The sequence below is a fragment of the Gadus chalcogrammus genome, chromosome 3, assembly GCF_026213295.1.
Source record: "Gadus chalcogrammus isolate NIFS_2021 chromosome 3, NIFS_Gcha_1.0, whole genome shotgun sequence".
Lineage (NCBI taxonomy): Eukaryota > Metazoa > Chordata > Actinopteri > Gadiformes > Gadidae > Gadus > Gadus chalcogrammus.
In genome coordinates this window covers 7,885,734-7,908,727 of record NC_079414.1, presented here as the reverse complement: position 1 = coordinate 7,908,727, position 22,994 = coordinate 7,885,734, and the positions used below count along the sequence as shown (strand labels likewise).

General features: G+C 44.0%; 2 protein-coding genes across 5 annotated transcripts; one reads left to right on the top strand and one right to left on the bottom strand.

The window, feature by feature from the left end:
* The first annotated feature begins 219 nt into the window (after nt 1-219).
* Nucleotides 220-19,044, top strand: atad5b (ATPase family AAA domain containing 5b). Of its 4 annotated transcripts, XM_056585731.1 has the most exons (15): nt 220-807; nt 904-965; nt 1,220-1,477; nt 1,588-1,681; nt 1,772-1,854; nt 1,946-2,094; nt 2,384-2,555; nt 2,770-3,032; nt 14,798-14,891; nt 15,381-15,445; nt 15,538-15,742; nt 16,836-16,951; nt 17,046-17,917; nt 18,093-18,236; nt 18,769-19,044. In XM_056585731.1, exons 1-15 carry the CDS (start codon nt 410-412, stop codon nt 18,848-18,850), a joined length of 3,057 nt encoding a protein of 1,018 aa, XP_056441706.1. In that variant the 5' UTR covers nt 220-409; the 3' UTR covers nt 18,851-19,044. The 4 variants fall into 4 exon arrangements, with proteins under 4 accessions (XP_056441706.1, XP_056441704.1, XP_056441703.1 ...); XM_056585729.1 differs by having other exon boundaries at nt 220-965; nt 18,093-18,232; XM_056585728.1 differs by having other exon boundaries at nt 221-965.
* Nucleotides 18,849-22,629, bottom strand: tefm (transcription elongation factor, mitochondrial). Its single transcript, XM_056585735.1, has 5 exons — nt 22,414-22,629; nt 21,811-22,286; nt 21,574-21,723; nt 21,246-21,424; nt 18,849-19,782 (listed from the first exon to the last, which is right to left on the bottom strand). The coding sequence occupies exons 1-5, from the start codon at nt 22,454-22,456 to the stop codon at nt 19,518-19,520; spliced, it is 1,113 nt and encodes a 370-aa protein (XP_056441710.1). The 5' UTR covers nt 22,457-22,629; the 3' UTR covers nt 18,849-19,517.
* Nucleotides 22,630-22,994: the final 365 nt, after the last annotated feature.

The window sequence follows — 22,994 nt, the reverse complement described above, 5'->3', positions numbered from 1 at the left end:
AAATATATGTATCATCACTACTATGCTGTGTAAACATTAACAATGTATGCTGAATAGCCTACATTGTCCAATCTCGGAATGTCTGTCAATTTATTGACAGAAATATTTCAACTAGGGTAGACCGATGCTTCTTGCTTAAACGTATGTATCGAAGTTGACCAAGGTCATGATGCAGTCACAGTTCACAAACGTTCAGAAAACATCCAATTAGTGAATTAATTCATTTCTACGCGCTCACATTTTTACGTCACCGCCCAGGCGGACTGTATTCAATGTAACACTCAAACCTCTTGCCACGATCGTAACTGATTTGAAAACATAAAGTGTGCGACATTATTTCCAGGCAAAGAAGCGGAACAATTTAAAGCCGATAACCGAGAAGGTGCAACCACGAATTAATTTGGCTGCAATGCGGAACAAACTGACGCGGAGAAACCGAGCCGGAGTCGGAGAGATTCAAAGCAGGGTGGTAACACAAAGTGATTTAAACCTCCTCCTTTCACCTGTAGCAAGCGGCTCTGACACCGTGTCTGTGTTGAAGGATTCGGCTCCAATGATGGAGGAGAGTGTAGGTCTACAAGTTATTAGCAACATTTATAAACCTCAACCCGAAGAAAGTCATGCAAGCAAACTTGGGGCATGTGTTATGCGGGAAACACGACATGCCAGGTCTGAACCCGTGTGTAAAACACACCGTTATCAGGACCGGTTGTATGGTCTGCTGACCAAACCAGTTAGTCTTCGGGGGGAGAGTTTCCAGTCGTTCCAAAGTAAACGATCATCACCCAAACATTGTCTGAATCAGAGGTATGCGATAACCCCTGCCTGCACATCAGAGTACGACTCAAGTCCATACAACTGTCTAGAAGAGATCAAAAAGTCAAATCCTACATTTCCCGCCAGAAGAGTGTTTCGCGGTCTACAAAAGAAGTCCAGTGAAAACAAATGTAATTTGATATCTCCAGGTGAGTGTATAACAATTATACTAATGAAGTATAGAAAATGTACAAATGTGTATACAAATGTCTTTTCCACCTAAAAAGTCTTGGTAACCCAAAATGTGGTAATGTGGTTGTTAATTATTGTGTAATATCTGATCACCACATCATTGTGTTTTCCAAACATGCACACATTACAATTTGTGATTGGCTTTTATTTCCAAGCTGAGGAAACTTAACACGCATACCCTTCTTACTTCTATCCTTTACCAACCATTTAGTAGAAAAAAGGAAACGTCAACACGAGTTGAATGTTCCTGGCAAGGATTCCAAGAGGCAGAGGAAAGCTGTGCTTGTGGAGACGACCACTCGTAGGCCTTCAGAGAGCTGTGTCCTCTCAACCGAAGCTGTGCAGGTACACTCAAGGCTAAGTCGCACTCAAAGACTTAAGCGCCTCAGACAGGGCGCTGGACTTTGTGACACGCCTCAACCGACACCGAAATCAGAGACAGAAGCCATCTCTTACGGTCCAAATACAGGTACAAATTGTTGTCTGAGCATTTACTTCAACAGGTGTAAATAATAAAATAATAATTTCCGTAAATGGTTACATGGTATAAGTAAATTTATTTTTTTCCTTTTGGAGAAGCCGGTATTAGTGATGTTCTTTGGACAGAGAAATACAGCCCTTTGCATTCCAGCGAGGTCATCGGCAACTCTAGCTCAGTGAATAAAGTGCACAGGTGAGGTTTGGAACACTCACATCGCTCCAGGGAATTGTACCGAAAGTCTTGAGGCCAAGTAATTTTCTTCCTTGATTTGTCTTTTTGAAGTTGGTTGAAGAAATGGAGACTGAGGGTGGATGGATACGATCAGAAAGAAGAAGCTGAGAGGAAACGCCCACACGACGACGATGGTTTGATTTGAAATTCGAACCTCACTATAAATTCGGTTCCTGTGATGTGTTCTGGAAACACAACGGTACCCAGGATGTGTTTCTGTTGCAGGCCTTTGGGACTGTGGGGCCTTCCAGGGCGATGCTGGTTCTGAGGGGAAGACGTTGGAGCAGCTGTCCACCACTCTGCTGATCACCGGGCCTCCTGGGTCGGGCAAGACGGCCTCCGTATACGCCTGCGCTCTGGAGCTCGGCTTTAAGGTCAGTGGACTGAGAACAGTGCCAGTGGAGGCTCTATGCCTTGTCCCTTTGGCTTCACCGTAACATGTCTTAGTGCCATTCAGCATGTTTTAAAAAATGAGCAGGATTGTGCTTACTGGCGCTGGAAAACCCTACCTGAAATGAGTATAATAATCATAGTTGGCTTTTCGTTTAAGTCAGAAGGAAATTGAGAGACTGTTCATTTGTCAGGGATTGCGGAGAATGCGTAAAAACTAAATATATTTTGTGTTTCAACTGATTGTTGCTTTCTGTCCTCTTTTGTCGGTAGGTCTTCGAGGTGAACTGCTCTTCCCAACGGAGTGGCCGTTGTGTCCTTGCCCAGCTGAAGGAGGTCACCCAGTCTCACCTTGTGGAGGCCCCAGGGAAAGAGGCCCTCCGGCCTGCCTACTACAACAACTACAACCTTCTCAACAGTCGCGGCAAGCCCGATGCTTTACCGGGTAGGGCCAGAGAAACCTTCTCAGGAGAGCGCTGGGGAAACAAACAGTGCAGCCTCATGTCGTCCATTGTTTGTCATGTGTGTTCGATTTCTATTGTTGGTTGTTGATTGTCGTTATAGAGGTATGAATAAATACTGGTAATACATTTATTATTGGAAATAATCTCTGAAAATGTCTCTCTCTCTCTCTCTCTGAAAATGGTTTCTTGTCACAGGTCCAATTTCCTCTAAAGCCACTGTCTCCACCTCAAAACTGAGACCGGGGCCCCACCAGGGCCACTCCAGACGCAGAAGGTTCCCGGACCCCGGCGTCGCTCCTCTGACCAGCTTCTTCAAGACCACAGCAGAGGACCCGGCTGTGGTTGCTAGCCCGCCTCCCGAGGACCACCAGGAGCCAAGCCGTCTCGCAACAAGATCAGCGGGAGCGGGGCGGCGGGACCCACGGTCAGCAGCCATCTCACTGGTTCTCTTCGAGGAGGTAAGACCGGTCTCTATTCTATTGGCCGCAAATCCCTTTTGTACTGAATCCTATTGGCTGAAATGATTTGTACAAATTATGTGTATTTGTATAAAAAATTCTGATAAACTGTTGCAGCATTACAGAGCGTGTACACACACACCTATGGTACGAGATTTTTCTATTGGTGAAAGCCTATTGTGGCATGTATTAGCAATAGTATCTGTCTGCGTCCTGCAAGACGGAGGCGTAACTTGTAGTAGGAGGCGTAACTTGTAGTAGGAGGCGTAACTTGTAGTCGGAGGCGTAACTTGTAGTCGGAGGCGTAACTTGTAGTCGGAGGAGGCGTAACTTGTAGTACGAGGCGTAACTTGTAGTCGGAGGCGTAACTTGTAGTCGGAGGCGTGTCTAGTACTTTTCTAAATTGCGGAAGTGATCTGTATGTACATAAATGACCGCAACTCGGACTTCAAATATTAGGCCATATGTAAAAATAATGCACCCAACCCACTCATTTAAAAATATGCTCTTGATTAGCTTAATCTTGATATAATAATAATAATAATAATAATAATAATAATAATAAATGAAATTTATATAGCGCTTGCTCTTGATTAGCTTAATCATAGCCTTACTTGAAACTGACATCCCGGAGTCATATGCATTTAAGAAAAGAAGCCTATTACAATTTTACAATGACATGTAATGCATATAGCAGTTTAACGTGGGGAACCTGCTTAAGTTTAGCCTACTTAATCGCTTTATTCCTTTAAAGTGGAAAGGAAGCAATCAAATAAACAGATGTCTATAGCACTAGTTAAATATTTCAATATACCATAAATACAAATAAAGTCGGAAATATGAACCATTATTCAGAATAAAGCACAAACAAGTTGCATAAATTATAATGTTTTCAGCCTGTGCGCCGCCATCTCTGTTTTCAGAATACGATGACGTCACGGGAATGGTTGGTAACATTCGATGTTGTTTACATAGCGGCTCATAGCCTCACTAGCCGCGTTTACATGGCACATCTGATCCGCATAGATTTCTATGCAGCATAGATCTGTTCCTAAAATGTGTTCCGAATGTACTGTATACATGGCAGTAACAAAAGTGTCCGTTATGTCTCTCGCGCACACCTGACACAACTCTGGACCGGCGGCGACATAATGGATGTCTTATCACTATCGGGGATTTTAAATTTGATTTTAATGAAAGCACAGCAGGAGAGAGCTGCTTCAATTAAGAAGGAGGAGGACAGCGCAGCAACGTATTATTATATATTAACCCTAAGCTCCGCCGCAAACATGAGGAATTTGGATGCGAGTCCGCAGCCAAGACTGGTGGGAGAGAGTGGTCTTACGGGAATTTAGTGACCAGGAATCCTCGAAGGTCCAATTGCGAACTACTGCAGATGCCATCTCTAAAGTTAAGAAGTATTTTAACGTTCAGCCTACAAAAGTACAAGTAGTAGCCTACTCATTTACAGTTATCTCGGACGCACGCGGACACTACGATACGCAAACACGTCATTAATAAACACCCATGTCCCGTCGCTTAGCAACCGGACACGCTTACCGGACTACTTTTACGGAGTGATAACAAAGACGTGAATCAGGCAATAAATCCACTTTCCTTGACAGCGGTGAAGTTTGGTGTGCTTAAAAGTACCGACGGAGCTCAGTGGACCAATTGCGAACTACTGCGGCTGCTCTAAGTTAAACCCCAATCTATTCGGAATAAGAGTATACATGGCGATTTAAAACGGACTACACCACCTCTTCTATTCGGCATAGAATCTATGCCGAACAGATAATTGTATTCCGAATGAGGCGTATACATGATAATTTTCTGTTCCGCATAGAAATCTATGCGGAACAGATGTGTCCATGTAAACGCGGCTACTGGAGGTGATAATAACTGACATCTCCCGGCTCTGCCCGTCCACAGGATGTTGTTTACAGCTATGAAAAGTAGTACACGGGTGCAGCAGCTGGGCTACCACGCTGTCTTACAGTTCGTTCATTTCATGATACATGTAATTGTCGTGCCATTTGGGTGTGCACATGAATATGCGAAAATAGTGCAACCGACGGTGTTTGCAAATGGATTATTTCCGAAATCAATGGATTATTTTGGCGATGGATTAGAAATGATTCAATTCAATTCAATTTTATTTGTATAGCCCTTAATCACCATTACAGTCTCAAAGGGCTTAACAGGCCAAATATTTGTGACGCCCCCCTTTACCCATGCCCCCACACGGGCAAGAAAAAACTCCCTTGAATCAGCAAGGAAGAAATCTTGAGAAGAAACGCAGTGTAGGGGATCCCTTCTTCCAGGGATGGTCAGGAGTGCAATGGGTGCCACAATTGGCATACAGGTAAATACATGTACATCATATTAAAATGGTGATGGGGTTCTGGCCGGTTATCGGTGAGGAGAGTCCAGGCATCCAGTCCAGCACCCGCAGCACGCTACAACTGACAGAATAGTGAATTAGAACGGAAAAGTACATAGTGGGAATGTATAATGTAATAAGAAAAGCACAAGCAAACAGAGTAGTCTTCACTACGCATCTGTTGTTTTCACACTCCAAATGCAAGATTGTAGGGGTGCGTTTTGAGCTTCCCTTTGAATAGCTCCACAGAGTCAGCTTCCCTGATCGCTGATGGCAGCCTATTCCATAAAAAGGGGGCTCGATAGGCAAACGCTCTCTGTCCAGCCGATTTCTTTTTAACCTTCGGCAATGAAAGAAGGCCGGCTCCCGAAGACCGGAGAGACCGAGAAGGACTATAAGGAATAATCAGGTCCTTCAGGTACAATGGAGATAGTCCATGCAAGGCTTTATAGGTTAGCAATAGCACCTTAAAGTCTGATCTGAAAGTTATTGGTAGCCAATGTAAAGAGGCGAGAATAGGTGTAATATGATCAAACTTTCTCGTTCTGGTCAGCAATCTAGCTGCCGCATTGTGTACCAGCTGTAGACTCTTTGTAGTAGAGTTCGGTAATCCCGAGAACAGTGCATTGCATTAGTCCAGTCTTGACGAGACAAACGCATGAATCAGTGTCTCTGCATCCACTACAGATAACATTGATCTGATTCTTGCAATGTTTCTCAAATGGAAAAAGGCAATTCTAGTTATACTTCTTATATGCTGATCAAAGCATAGTTGAGGGTCAAACAAGACACCAAGATTTCTGACGGATGCACTCTGTGGGATGGCGAAGCCATCCAACCACAGAGAGACATCCTCAAACTTTTCCCGGTCCCGCTTCGAGCCGATAATCATCAGCTCTGTCTTCCCAGTATTAAGCTGTAGGAAGTTTTGTGACATCCAGCCCTTCACAGAAGCCAAACAGGACTCAACCTTTTGAATCTGGGCAGAATCCCCGGAATCCACAGGAATGTAGAGCTGGGTGTCATCCGCATAGCAATGGAAACTAATTCCGAAGCCGCGGATAACGTCACCGAGGGAAAGCATATAAATTGCAAAAAGCAATGGACCAAGAACCGACCCTTGTGGTACGCCAAAGCGCAATTTACAATGCTTCGATTCTGCACCCTCATGAAGCACAAATTGGGTTCTATCTGTGAGGTACGATTCAAGCCAACCAAGAGCCGTACCCCCGAAACCAACATAGTGTTCAAGACGGTGAAGAAGAGTGCTATGGTCAATCGTTTCAAACGCAGCGCTCAGATCCAACATCACAAGCATTGTGCTTGTATTTTTATCCAAAGCAAGAAGGATGTCATTTACAACTCTTGTAATAGCAGTTTCAGTTGAGTGGAAATTCCTGAACCCCGACTGGAAAGGTTCGAAGAGATTATTCCTCGTCAAATAGTCAACAATTTGCTTTGCTTACAATCCTTTCCTGTACCTTAGACAAGAAGGGCAGATTCGATATAGGCCGATAGTTCCTGACTAATTCAGGATCTAGGCCAGGCTTTTTGAGTAGCGGTTTTAACACCGCAGCCTTGAAATTGGAAGGAACAATTCCTGTTGAAAACGAAAGATTCATAAGCAAGAGGATAACAGGCCCCACCGTTGGAAAAAGTTCCTTAAGAACCCTAGAAGGGAGCGGATCCAACATACAAGTTGTTGGCTTTGAGGCCTTTACCACCCTTTCAAGTTCCACCAAGGAAATCGCCTTAAACTCCAAAAGAGTTGCGTCAGAGTTCACCATCCTACTTGGCAGAACCCCATCCTGCCCCACAGGATGTGTAGGATTAGCCGCCCGGTAAGCATCAATTTCCTCTCTAATTGATTGAATCTTATTCTCAAAGAAATCCATGAATTCACCTGCCGAGATCGAGGAGCCTACGGTCTGATTCTGTTTCTGAGTGAGACTCCTCACCGTATCAAAAAGAAACTTAGGATTATTTCTATTCAAATTAATGATACTAGAAAAGTAGGCATTCCTGGCGATAGTCAGCGCACCCTTATAGGTGACCAGACTATTATGCCATGCAAGATGAAAGACCTCAAGTTTAGTCGAGCGCCATTTGCGTTCAAGGATCCTGCAATTTCGCTTCAAAATGCGAGTTTCTGCATTAAACCAAGGAGCTGGTTTTTTCAATGTTTGTTTTTTAGTTACGTACGGAGCAACTGAATCAATGGCAACAGACAAGGCAATGTTGAGGTCATCAGTAAGGCACTCCACAGAACCACTATAGTTACAGAGAGGTGCAAGTGAACCAGATAACTTATCTTCCATAGCTGTAATGGTTGCAGGTGTGATGCGGCGACAGCTGAAAGTAGCTTGCTGATCGTCGCAGGGGCAGGATACCACCACCTGGAAAGTGAGCAAAAAGTGGTCTGATAAAGCTGAGGTGTAGGAAGAGGCCACTAGCTGCGAAATGTCAACATGATCAAGAGCATGGAGCGAGTCTGCAAACAAGACAATCTTCGAACAGTGAGTGTACTAATTTCTCTGTTTCTCTAGTACTAGAAGCTAAGTTTAACTCTCGTTCCTCTGCCTGGCAAGCGCGTTTCTGCACTCTTTCTCTGCGCCCGGGTCCGATTTGACAGGTCTGTCCGTGTCTCCAGCACTATAGCCACTAAAATTAAAAATTGTTGGCACAGCATCTGGCTTCAGCCGATTGGTGGGACAGCAAAAGCTCCCTCTTCAATGTAATCAGCCTCTATAAAGTGGTCGCTACATACTCTCTGCCATCATCCCATTCGGGGGCTGAGGCGTTTCAATGCAGCTAACCATCTTTGGAGCAGTTTAGGCTTCTTGACAGGAATGACATGGCAATGAACTATTTTACCACTCTCTTTTACCCGATAATATTTGTTTGAACATCCAGGGGCAATACAAAATGACCCCCCTGTTCTTCTTCCAAGATTTGACATGTTTATTTGAAAGCGATAACCATTCTGATGACGTAGCGCCTGCATTTTTAAAACATGGCCGCTCCCTAGTTGCGAAAGTCGTTATCAACATTTCATTTTCCAGTGAAACTACTTGAATTTCAGGTTTAATGAAAATCCATGTATTCTCAAAAATGAAAAAGCAACCAAAAAATGGTCACAGTTCTCTTTGCTTAATTTCCACTTCAACAAAAAGACTGCAGATTAATAATTCAAAGAATTAAAGACAGCAGATTAATAATTCAAATAATTTTATTGAATACATATTGTTATTGATCGCCTTCTGCATGTTTTCAAGGTCCTGCATGAGATAGAAAACAATGAATTAAAATAAATATTACTTATAGAAACAAGACAAGAACAATGTCACTAACATGAGGATAGATATGAGAAAGCCTTCATATTATAGCGTTCACATTACAAGCCCTCATTTTATATATATTTGCCAGTCTTTAATACATGGATTTCTCAGGTACGTCATCATTGTTGCACTGTGCAAACTCGGGGCAGAAAGAAGCAAGCAACATCTACTAGCCTGAGTTCATTAAGCTTGTAAAAACAAAAAAAATCATTCTTGTTATCATTCTTATTTTTACTTACCGACATGAATATCTGAAGATCCGACTTCAAGGAAGATCTCGTGTTAACCGTGATTTACAACGCGATTTAGAAAAGTACAAGTTACGCCTCCTAGTACAAGTTACGCCTCCTACTACAAGTTACGCCTCCGTCTTGCAGGACGCAGACAGACCCTATAGTCTGTATTAGGGCTGCACGATATGGGCAAAATACGATATCCCGATATTTTTTGGCTGAATGGCGATATACGATATATATCTCGATATTTTCTATACAGTGGGTTAGATGGCTTGGCGCATTCTCCTGCGTACTACGGTGAGGGTTTTAGTGCACCCTAACTTTAATCCCCCGCCCCCTCCCTTCTCCGTTCCATTTGGGAACATGTTTGGTTTAATTTCGCTTGTTTCGTATATTTTAATTAATTAATTAAGGGCGCCCCCAACACATTTGCCACCTAGGTCGCCAATGCAAGGGCGCCGACCAGGGCGCCGACCAGGGCGCCGGCCCTGGTTTCGGGGCAAAAAATATGAGTATTAAATAATATATGTATATATAAAAAAAAAAGAATGTACCTAATTTAAAACGATACATTAAATACATTTTCTCATCTATGTTCTAAAGTTAAGTTCACATCAGCAATGAAAGGGTTACTGTCCTGAAACGTATCTCTCAGAATTCGGAGATGACGTCACACCGGGTAAACATTCTTCCGGCGAAGTCATTTCAGCTGTTGCCGTCAACAGGAGCGTTTTGTCAGTCACTTTTGCTTAACTGCGCTCCCCTTTTGAATGGTGGAATTACAAGGGAAGAACCAACGCTGGACAGCAGATCATCAATGGTAAAACCCTTGTCCACCATGACTTCATCGCCAGGCTCAAGCAGGTTCAGGAGGCCAGACTTCCTGGTGATCTCTTTGTCAGAAATTGACCCGGTGTAGAGGGGTGAGACGTATGTAACTAACACAAATAAGTCCCTTAAATGTTGTGGTGCTCTTGTAATTGGAGAAGATCTCCGAGTGCAGTGTCATTGAAGTTGGACTCCCACAGCGCATTTCAGTGCAGTCAAGGATCACTCTCAGCTTTGGACTGTGTAGTGTGTACATTTTAGGCATTGACAATGCTACTTGTTGCCTAGACATCCAGATGGGTATTGAGCCCAACAGCAGAATAGTAGTAATTTGCCCATGTAATGATGTAACGCCTCACTGTGGAAGTGCTGACCTGGAAGATGTTAGCAATGACCTGTTCTTTAAGGCCAGCTGCTACTCTACAACACTAGATGAAAAACTCATCAATGACTGGAATCTTCCTTGAAGGGCTTGGTGTTGGAATCGCCTCTCGTCCAATCCTCTGTGCTTTGGTCCAATAAACAATATATTGTGTTGAGGGGCAAACAGACTCCCAAAACACTTGAAACACTTCTTGAAATGCAAGCCGAGTAATATTTCATGGTCTGATCAGACACACAAAATCAGTTGAGGACAGTTTGTGGCCCCATGTACATTTCTTGCAGCCTTGCCTCCAGCTCTGCAATGTACTCCAGGGCATCATCCAGTGCACCTACAAAAAAAGAAGACATCAGTCTTCATTAACATGCAACCCCAGTTTAACAGTACGTCTGATGTTGATTGAATGTTTTAAGGTTAACCATGCCTTGTTTGGCAAAAGTATACAATAGCCCAACAAGTGTTGAACACAAATGACAGACATAACAGCTAGTTAGCACACATCTACTTACCGGCAGGGGTGTGTGTCGCGTAGTCATGTTCTCCGGTACCTCTCCGGTCCGTTTGTGTTTTGTCCTCTCCTTCAGCTTTTCGAGCTGACACCCGTTCATACACAGGTGTTTTCTTCGGGGCTGTCTTTGGTCTGCATTACTTGGGAAGTCGTGGAAATGTAAATACGTTTTTTGTTCTGAATTGGCGCATAGAGGTACACAACAGAAGCTTTTGTTTTTTGACAGCGCCATTGTTAAATATCATTACTCGACTACTCGACCGGAAGTCCCATTGCCCGGTGAAGGCAAAATCGAACGCCGAACCTGGAATTTGTGAGATAGGCCTATCGGGACTTCACGAATCTCGAGCAGCTATGTGTTTTGGTTTGGAGATTGATGGTAAAATTGACCAATCACGGTTAGATTTTCAGTGGGCGGGACAAAAACAAAAGATCGTAGGCCTTCGTGAAGTCCGAGCAGCGGCAGCGGGCAGGGCAGAGTGGTGAGAGCGATGGAGGAGGACGAGAGCAACGTTGTGGCTAGCTTGATAGCATCGCCCTTTTTAAGGCGGCCTATCACAGAAAAACTTAAATTAATAAAAAACGGAAGAACAACTCCAGAACTGGAATTAAAAGAAAAGGTTAAGACAGTGGAAAGGCATTTCAAAACCAAAAATTATCGGAGATATCCATGGATGACAGGCTGTAAGATAACAAACAGGCTGTACTGCTGGAGTTGTCTACTTTTTACAACTGACAAGTCATCCACTTGGGTCAGCGGCGGATTTGTCAGCCTTACAAATCTGACAAAGTCAGCCCATCGACATCAAGATTATGCGGCACACCTGCAAGCGACGGTCAGTTTGAAAACTTTTGGGGACACAACAGTTGATCTTCAGCTAGATGAGCAGCGCCGTAATCATACTATGGCCCACAACAACAATGTCAGGCAGAACAGAGAGATCCTGAAACGTCTCATCAATATCGTCACATTTCTTGGAAAGCAAGAGCTGGCATTTCGAGGGCATGATGAAAGTAAAGATTCCGAAAACAAGGGGAACTACTTGGAGTTAATGGATTTTTTGGCGGAGTATGACAGCACTCTGAGCGTTCATCTGGATTCGGCCACTGTTTTCATCGGCACCTCCAGCAAAATTCAGAATGATCTGATTCAATCAGTGGCGGATGTAATGACCGAGGCAATGAGGGAGGAGGTGAGGAACACGCCTTTTGTCTCCGTTATGGTAGACGAGACAACTGACGTAAGGAACACCGCTCAGATGTCATATGTCCTGCGTTACACCACTGACGGTGGTGTGAAGGAGCGCTTTTTCCAGTATGGTGATGTCAGTGGTGATAAGCGCGCAGAAGCCATAGCTGGACAAGTGTGTGAGTTTCTGGAGGACTGTGCCTGCACCAATAAGGTAATTGCCCAGTGTTACGATGGAGCATCAGTCATGGCCTCTGGCCTGAATGTGGTTCAAGCTAAAATAAAGGAAAAAATACCACAAGCTCTCTTCGTTCACTGTTATGTGCACTCTCTGAACCTCATCATGTCTCAAAGTGCTGCTAAAATCAAAGAGTGTAAAATATTTTTCTCACACCTCGGTGGCCTTGCAGCCTTATTCTTAAGGTCAGCTAAACTCGCGAAACTCCTGGATGAAATATGCCAGCGTAGACTGCACAGAGTGGCTCCAACAAGCTGGAACTTTTCATCACGTTTGGTTTGCACTGTGTATGGGCGGAGAGAAGAACTCTTGGAGCTCTTTGAATTCATTGTGAACAACCACAATAATTTGGATGATGATGCTGTTCATAGCGCTGATGGATACATCGCACTGCTGACGGGCTTCGAGTTCTGCTTTCTCCTCGCCATATTCAACTCAGTGTTTGCCTACTCCAACGTATTCTTTGGGATCTTGCAGAATAAGGAGTGGGACATGCAGTTCTGTTTGTCCAGCATTGATGACTTTTGCAGTACCACAGAGAGAGAAAAGGCCAAATTTGACTACATCTATGAGGACACGGTGCGCGAAGTCGGGGCTCCCAGCGGGCGCAGGGCACGGAGAGTTGGAGACGTGCGGAAAGGGTACCAGCAGCTGCACAGTGAAATCCTGGACAACATTCTCACTCAGCTGAGAAACAGGTTCAAGGATCATGAAAGATTGATGTTCCTTGCCCTTCTCGACCCCAAGAAGTTTGCCTCATACAGAGAAACCTTCCCCAGCTCTGAGTTTCAGAGCCTCGCTGAAAACTACGGGCTGCACTTTGACCTCCCCAGGCTCAAGACTGAACTGACAGTCATGTACAACATGGTGAACTTTGAAGCAAGGAGCCCATCAGACCTGCTGCACTTTCTGACACTTAAAGAGCTGACTGAGAGCATGCCGCAGCTGTATCACCTCACCTGCCTGGTGCTGACCATCCCCGTGTCCACTTCCTCCGTGGAGCGGTCTTTCTCGGCTCTGAAGCGCATCAAGACGTACGCCAGAAACAGTACTGGACATGATCGCCTGGGAGCTTTTGCACTGATGTCCATAGAGAAAGGACTTCTTTTGAAGCTCAAGTCAAAGGACAAACTTTTCGACGCTGCCATCGCCCACTTCACAAAGAAAGACAGACGAATGGATTTTGTTTTCATGTAAGGTACAGGCCTATGTTAACCACCTTGATTATTATTTCCAGTGATTAATTCTGGCCAAGTGGATATTCAGTCTTTTGTATTTATTGCGGAGGTTGTCTGTAACATTTCCAGCGCAAATTGCCTTTAATTCAACATGTAAACTTGGTGGTTGGATTTTTGTTTTGAGAGGATTTTTATTATTGTGCTTATTGTGCATTTGAAATTCCATTGTAGTTCCAGGAGGAAAATTATTTGTCCATGTGTGTGGTTTGTTGTGCGCCGTGATTTCATAGTGCTGTCCAGTGTCCAAGGTGATGAAATTAGCCTCGGTGTTTTGGTGTCTCGGCCGTTCTTCGTTTGAGCCGTGGTTACAGAAGACGTCGAGGTCAGTTGAACTCACTTCCAAAGATTTCAAGCACTCGTGACTTTAAAAAATGATTGCGTTTATTTTACCATACAAAAAAGAACCAAACTGTCTTCTTAATTAGGACAATATTACAAGGAAACGAAAAAACCTTTATAGGTAACGAGTAAACTTAAATAACAACGAACTAGACTTAATAAGCGCGCGGTCGAAAGACTTTTTTAAACCTCCGCCTCTTCCCTTGACATTCAGTATCTGACAAACACACACCTGGCCTTATATTACCTGGGCGGTGCAAAAACCGCACACAGACCCCTACAGGTTAAATGCACGAAATACATTTCCAGCCTGCATTTGTGACCTCAATTTTTGTTTCCAGATTCATTAGAGTATGTTTCTTGTTGCGGACAATGTTATTTATGTTATGGTCTATTTGTTTAGGCTACATCCTTCTCATCGTTAATTAAAGCATTGCCGTTGTTAAATGCTTTCAATTCAGCGTTCTGTCTCTTTTTTTCCACGTTAATTTCTTTTCTCAGCAATTAGGGCTGAGGTGAAGGCCCGGCTGTAGTGCTCACGGTTCACCACTGGTTTTACGCATTCCTGGAACAGATTTGTTGTGCTTCCACTTTTAGCCGCAACGGTTTTTGCTACACTCTCTACAGATAACCTGCAGCTGCTGCTCATCCGTTTTTTTTAAACCCGAACCATTTCCATATTATGGAGCCGTTGTCTCTCCTCTTTGAAACAATTTTGTCTCACACCACCATCTCGTTTTCTTTACCGGTATCCTCCATGCGTGTTGTGTTTGCGAGGGGGCAGCGGGGACGAGAATGAGGCGTCTATGCACATGGCACGTTCGGAAGGACAGAGTGGGAGGGGGAGGGGTCGCACTCACACAGTCTCCAAGGCAAACGCAGACGCTTTAGGCGGAAACTGACCATTTTAACGCATATATCGATATAATCGATATTGTCAAATCTTAAATCCCCTTGGCAATTATATCGATATATCTTACATAGCCGATATATCCTGCAGCCCTAGCATGTATATGTCACCAAAACCGAAGCTCTGATCCTGCCTTGGGTTTCTGAGGTGCTTGCATCTTGTGTTTTGGTGAACAGGTTGATGTCATATTTGATGATGACCTGGGCTTCCTCTCGGCCATCAAGACTCTGATGACCACGACCAAGAGGCCTGTGGTTCTGACCACCAGTGGTAAATAGACTGGCTTTCACAACGGCAGAATAAGACCCCTTTTATGCCTGCTAGTAACATGAAGTACAAGTCATTTTGGTAACTCTTTCAATCAGTGTTGCTTGTCATTGAGAGCACGTCAGAGAGAGACGTACATGCTGTCTGATTGGTTAACCTTGGTCTGTCCCTCTTCTAACTTGGCTGGCTAATGGTCAACCATGTATTTAGGTCAGCAGGATTACACAGCTCGTGAACAGTGATATTAAGTGATAGATTACATATTAAAGTAATGGAAAACACAAATCCGTAGTTTGGGGTGATCAGGTATCAGGAAGCTCTGAAGCTAACGCGTTTAAATGACTTGGGCTGGGTAACATGGTGTTTTCTGCATTTAACAGTTAGCTTTCAATTCTACAACATTGCACATTAAAAGACCAGATTGTGTTAGCCTTTCTGTATCTGATGATTTTCTGTCTCACTGTGTAATGCAAGACCATACCTCCTCTGTAGATCCATTATTCAAAGAGAGATTTGAAAGCGACGTGGAAGAAATCCTATTTATAACACCATCGGCGGTAAGTTCACACCCGTAAAATCCAGTTTAACATGGGACCTGTAAAGGCACCAACAGGTGGTGAGTCTGGTCCTGTACCTCCCTGTTCCCCAGGTGAACGTTTGCAGCTACCTTCGTCTGGTGTGTCTGGCGGAGAACGCCAGGACGTGGCAGCATGAGGTGGCGGGCCTCCTGGCCGAGTGCCATGGGGACCTCAGGCGCTGTCTGCTCCAACTGCACTTCCTGGTGAAGAGCAGTATGGGTCGGCGTCCCCGACGGACGGGATCGCCCAGGCAGTCGGTTCTTGGCGGGTCGGACCGTAAGGCAGTCGATTTATTCTTGTCTTCTTATATGCTCGCTCCCGAGACTGTTGACTGAGGTGCACAGCTCATAGGAAGTAAGAGAACAGAAGTGTTTTCTGCTTGACCAAGATAACGCTAACATTTATGAACCTCTTTTAAATTAAAAATGAAGGCCATTGATTATAATATTTGATATTCAGACTCTCAAACCCTAACCCTTGTCAAGAATTCCTCGTGAATGCGGCCTGATAAAAACGTCTTTGGAAAATGTTTTCAAATGTAGTTTACACTACATTTGAGCTAAAAGTTTGGCTGAGAAAATTGCAGTTGAGGGACTAAAACCATATCCATCCTGACCAAGAGGACCTGACTTGAGCCTAAAGTTAAACCACTGTACTTCCATGTTGGAGAGCATAATGATCTTAATTTCTCTTCCTTGAAAATGAAATAATAATGTAATCACAAGTACTTAGTGATTTACGCATTAGAAGATATACGCACACATCAAAACACTCCTGGTGCCAGACAAGTGAGGTAATGCATGTAAAGGGAATAGAGACTGCACACCTTATATTGCACACAAAGGTGTCACTAGTTGTAAATCATTTAAAATCATCGGCATCCTCTGTGAAGGACTAGAGACCTAAGGAATCCTTTTGCTGCTCATTTTATGCAGGCCCAGCATTGCATCTCCTCAAGCAAATATAAGTTCACATAGAGAGGGTGAAAATGCCAGATAGAGGAGAAGACATAGATGCCTCGGTCGCGCCAGGAATCACAAAGATTTAATATGGGCATTTTCCTTTAGACGTCCTTTATTTGTCATTTAACATTATATGTATTGTTTATGTACATTTTGAGGATCTTGAGGCACGATACACACCGAATATTAGTAAAAAAAATGTATTTACTTCACTTTATATCTGGTCACTTTTCATGATGTGGGCACATGACTGACCCACTCACCTGAATGACGAATCGCCCTACCTGACCACCCTACGTTAATGGTATTGGTGCCCTTGAAAATGTACACCTATGGAGCAATATACAGTGTGTTTTTAACTGTTTGTATTATGTTTTCGTATTGACTTTGGTTTTGTTTAATTGTAGGCACTAAGGATGGTGAAGAGAGGGTAAAGTGCGTTCCCCTGCCAGCTGACGCTGCTGGCTACAGTGCGTCTTGTCTCAACACTTTGACTAAACGGAATATATTGCACCTTCTTAAGGCAAGTATGTGTGTGTGTGTGTGGGGGGGGGGGGGGGGAAGGGTTGATACATGTTTGAAATATAATTTTGTTTCAATTTTTCTTTTATCTTCAGTGCCAGTCCTGGGCCGAGCCAGAAAATGAGCTTCTGACAGTCCTTACTGAAAGCTGGCGTAGGCATTTTCCCCTGTTGTATTCAAACCTGGAGCTACTCCTACCTCTACCAGCCAGCACCCAGGGCACAACAAACCGTTGCCAAGATAAAGACCCCAAAGCTGGGACGATCACTGAACCACCTGCACCTGCCATTGCCAGCCAACCTCGAGTCAAACAACAAGGACAACCGGGTGAAAATATTGACCTGAAGGCTGCATCATCATCAACAATGCGGACCTGTTTAAGAAACACCTCCAGGCTGAGTAGAAGGAAGGGCATTTTGACCCCTACTGACTGTAGCAGATCGTCTAATAGCGCTCTCCAACCACCACAAAAGGAAGGGCAGAGGTCTCTGGAGGGAACTCATTTAGCACCCCAGGGCTCTGTGGATAAAACTGGTGATAAAGGAATCAGAGCCTCGACACACCGAGGGTTGGAAGCCTTAGCCCACTTTGTCGACCTCATGTCTTACCTAGACTCCACCATGGAAAACGTGGAATCGCACGTTTCAGGGCCGTGTGTCCCCAAAGACTTTTTCTGGACAGGAGCGGAGGTGAAGGACGGCCTTGTGGATGAGATGAGAGAAGGAGGGGGAGAGAGGACATGGAGGCAGTTGGAGAGGATGTCGGAGATCCAGGCTGCTGTCGAGGGCTTGGGATTTCATGTTTACCAGGGGAGGGTGTCCGCAGCGAGCAGTGGCGCCCCGACATGGAGGCAGGAAGTGGGGGGCGTGGAGGCGGAGGAGCCCGTGGACAGACTGTCCCTTCCTGGGTCCACCCTGAGACAGAGCTCTGGGGGGCACCTTCCCCCCAAGCACAGGTGTGTGATCAGGTGACCAGATCAGATGTTTACACAACTCTCACTTGACTTGGCATTCATACTGACTTACCTTTTCATGTAGGAGCCCTTGATTTAGCACAGGCTGTTATTAGCCCGTATGCATCTTGGATGCCCTATACCCTGTCTAGTTTTCACTAATACAACATATCTGATCCGGTAACCATAGCACGGCCCAGTGGAGGTTTGAGCTGAGCCGGGCGGTCCTCCAGAACCAGGGGTTCAGTCTGTTGGGGAGCAGACGGGCAGTCTGCCTGGACTACATGTCCACCCTGCGCTCCATCTGTCACCATCAGCTACAGAAGCACGGCAGGTGAGCAACATACTGCTATGTGGGTTTTAACTCAGCCGGCTCGATGCCAGTTTTATTGGTTGGGATTTCCCGGGAAAAGGTAGACTCAACAGAGAAGGCATGGCTTGGTGGATTTTCCTGAAACATGTTGAGTGAAGGACTTTGACAATATGTAAAGTGCTTTGGGTGTCTTGAAAAGCATTGGACAAATATAATGTATTATTAACATCTAAAATCATTGCTATTGAAAGTAGATAAATTCTTCTAAACCACATGTCCGCCCATCAGGATGGTTGCAGTAGGGGGTGCTGTTGTCTTGCATCCTGGCTTTTTATCACTGATTTGACTCCCAGCTGCAAGGAGATCCCAAGCAGATTGAGTTGAGGATGGGGACCCGGTGAAAAACACCAAAAACGTAACCATGGGGGTGATTTTGTAGCCTGGAGACCATGCTGATCACTTGACTACACAATCTGTCCCTCCCTAATCAGGATGGTCTCAAGCTTATTTTGTGTGCTGTGGTGAATAATTATGACCTTGCTATTTGTAATAGGTTTCAGAATTACCTGCGCAGCATTCATCTGGGTCTCTCCAACACAACGATGCAACAGCTGGCTGAGGAGTGCATGGAGTAAATGATTGAAGTCTTTTGAGTTATGACGGAGTCAGTTGACGTGTTTAACATCTGATTAATTTAATTCTTTATTGTCTCATGAAATGTATGCATCAATGTATACAGTCGAGGGGAAAAACTGTCCTGTGTAAATACATTTAAAGGGAAAACAAGTATAAATAAAACCCATATTTTTGTAACTTCTGTTCCAGTTAGTGTTATTTCATTCATACAGGAACTTAAAGATAGGTGTTGAGGTTCAGAGACCACAGGAATGAAAGTGGCCCACTATTTATTTTACCAAAACATGCCTACCAAGAAGCAAAACCCACACATTTCCCACATCACCAAGTTCCCACAATATTATGTCAAACAGTTCAACAGCGCTTGTGTTCAAAAAGCAAAAGACTGCTTTGCAATTTACATAGTAAAAGAAAAAGTAAAAAAAATATATATAAATACAGAGAAAAGGTTGGTTTCCTGGTTACACACCAATTCATGATCATTCAGTAGGGAAACTTGAATCAAAGACCGTGATCCTTCAAGGCTCCTGTCTTCAACCAACTACTGAAACACACCTGCAACCACGTCAACCATCTCCTGGTAGATACCTGGTCCTGCTGTTGGATTGTGAACGAGCTGTCCTTCTTGCCCAAACTAGGCCGGGACTAACCCAAGCCGGGCCAGGCCTACCTAGACGACTCACTGAGCAGCTCGTAGAAGGCCACGGCCTGCAGCAGGGCGTCACACAGCTCCTCGCCCCCTCTGCCCCGCCCCATCTGGAAGGCGTTCCTGTACTTCAGCAGCAGGTCTTGGGGGAAGTTAAGCCGCGGCAGCTTCTGCGTCACCGACTCGGTCATCATCTGACGCACGGCCTGGGCGCCGCTGGTCCGCGACTCCCCAACCATCAGGCCGAAGTGGCGGCCCACGGCCAGACGCATCATGTTCAGGACCCTGAGGAGGAGGACAAGCTTGACTTTATACTTGCACATTCACACCTTTTATAAAATAATAGTCTTGATGTTAAATAATTGTTTTATACGTTTTATTCTTGCATAAATAGCAATAGCAGAATTGTGGATGCAGCACTGCTTAGCCCCAATTTAGAATGGGAGATCACAATTTGGGGGCCCTGGCCTAAACCTATTAGGTATTCAATCTTTCTCAAAGTAACCATCAATATTGGTATTGGGGAACGAATTAGGGATTGATAAATCTACTTTGCATCAGACATTGAGATCTGCATATGACCAATTTAGATTTGAGGCAAAGTACAAAGAAAGTTAGATTTATATTGTATACAAAGTTGATAAAAATGTAAAATTGCTTTAGCATTACATAGGGCTGTTCGATTATGGAAAAAAATAATCACGATTAATTTGGTCAATATTGAAACCACGATTATGCAAACGATTATTTTTTGAGATTGAAAACATGCATTTATTCAGCATGTAACTCTCAAAAACACTGTAACTGAGAACTTTGAAATTTCACCTTAAAAAAAATACACAAAATGGTCCAAAAGAAAATGTTGAAATCTAAAATAATGTACAGATATGTATCCAGCTGTTCTAATTGCCCAGCCCTAGCATAATTACATGTCCCCGCGTATCAAGTTATTTTTGCGCTATTTAACAGGGCCCCTAGTCTACCAGCCTACCCAGTGGACTGTACCAAGTGGTAGGCTTAAAAGCGCGTTCAGTGTTCAGTGTTGCGCTCAGGCTTACGCGTGTTCCCGACACAGACCGTTCCTGTGCACTGCGTTGGGATTCTAAAAGTTCTTCACAGCAGGGTTTTTTATCCGATAAACAGTCAGAACTAAACAGAACTTAGTAGGATCAGTTTTAAATTCGAACGCCTTTATTTCCTTGTATCCTATCACCTACTATCCTTTTGCTTTTATTTACGAGAAGCACATTGTGTTGCCACTGTATGGAAGGATACACTTGCCCTTATCTAGAGCTGGTTTACCAGTACACAATGTTTAAAACTGAGCAAAGTCCATTCCAACAGACGCTTACAACGTCAATCAATATTAAAGTATGTGATATGATGGTTAATTATTTTATATTGAGGAAAACTTTCATGTTCCGCCATGTTCCTGTTCACTAGTAAACCAGACATCAACAACTCCGGGAAACTTATCAAAATCTGGCCGCAGTTGCCGGACGGAAGTAGAATCATAAGAGCGTCATGAGGTGTCGTTCACGAGAATTTTGCGACGTCGCGAAAATGTTTTCCCCATAATTTCCACCGATGTGAACGCCCCATAAATATCCAGTAAACTTCTGGGTGGACACGCCCACTTCTGCTGTTACTAGAAGTTGATTCGATTAAAAAATGGTTTGTAACAGCTATTCCCACTCAAACCTGGTTGTAAAATAGGGGCCATTTAATTGAATTGATCATTGTATTACCTGGGAGGTGTGTTTGAGTCTGTCTGGTAGATTTTGGGCTCCAGCAGTGCAAACAGCATGGCCTCCACTGAGCGCATGTGGGCCATGATGGGGAACAGAGTTGTGTTCTGTAGGGAGATAGAGGGCTTCTCCACCAAGTAGAAGTCTGCTGGGGGCAGCTGTGACACAACATTAGAGATCTGGTGCAAGAAACAAATGAGCACAAGTTACTAGTGTACAGATGTAGGTCTCCTTATATATGCGGGCTGTTTTGTTTTTTTAAAGCAATTATCATAATTAGGATACTACCCAACATGAAATTAAAAATCTGGCCAGAGTCTATACTTGCATCATTTAAGTAAGATGAAGCAATGTAGGTCCCCTTTAAAAAGTTAGGACAGTCCAGTTGTTGCCAGTCCAGCACCATCATCCCTCTGTCCACATGGGCCCAGGCAACTTTGTTAGTCCCACATATTATTGACACTATTGAAGTGGCTTCCTGAAAGATAAACACATTTTGGAATGAGCATGCACCGCAATTCACCTAAGATAAAATGTTCACTTAAAGTAGTAAGGTAAGGGTCACCTCAAGCCAGGCTCTGTCCACCTCAGGTTTGATAAACTTCATCAATTGAACCTTAACCTTCTTCTCTTTCTTGAGCGGATTGAGAATAGAGTTAAAAACTACGAGGGCACTCTTGTGCTTCAGCAGGGGCACATTCACCACGCTCTCGAGACTTCTGAAAGGTCCATTTTTGGTCCTGTAATCAACAATGTTGACCGACTTGCGTCCTCGCAAGAGCTTGACACCTGCCAGCTCTAGCTCTGTAGCATTGTTCAGGGTCCGGAGGATGACTTCCCTCTGGTCTGCAGTAAAGCAGGTGTCCAGCGATAGGTCATCTGTACACGGTGCAGTGGGGATGAGGTTCGCGTTCAGGGTCTCGAACCCTGCTACGGGGACGCGACTTCTCCAGCAACACGTGCATTGAAGATACCGGGGTTCAAGTTCAGGGAAGGCTCCATGAGGACGGCTGAACAAACCAGATGGACCGGAATTATTTCCTGTAGGGTTAATAAATACGGCAGCCATTAGATGTAATCGGGAGATAATAAATAGACAAACTAGATTAGCCGGTCGGCTACTTTTTAATTGATAATAGCAAATGAGGTGCACTTCTTTGAAACATACCCCTCTGAATAAATGTTGATACTAATCGTCTGGCGACCAACATAGTCCTCGGTTTATATATATATATTATTTATGGACAATTCGTTTAAAGCATTGTTGAGCTCTAATAACTTTGCCTTTGCCCCTAGTTGTTGTCCGTTACTATACAAAAGCCCGACCTCAAACAAGGCTACTGGGAAAGTCGTTCCGCGCTATACTTCTTTCTTCCGCAGTAGGAAGGAATGCCTTCCACATTTAAATGAACAATTTCAAACTATCTCACACACACGTATTAAATGTATTAATTAAGGTACTATTGTAGGCCTGGCACTGTTTCTAGATTATAAATAGCTTATGTCTTTATTAAATACTATATATTTTTGTAGACTACGTACACGATAACTTATTTTAGATAACCCTCACACTGGAAAATGTTAATATTAAAGAAACGTCCAAATCTTTAAGTGATGTCATGGCGATGGCATGACACATTGCAGTAATAAGCACAACTTGTAAATGCGCTACACACATTTATTCCATTTGATGCGGACTTGGGGGAATGCAAAGCTCAAGGGTCATGGAGAATTTTAAAAGTAATTCCA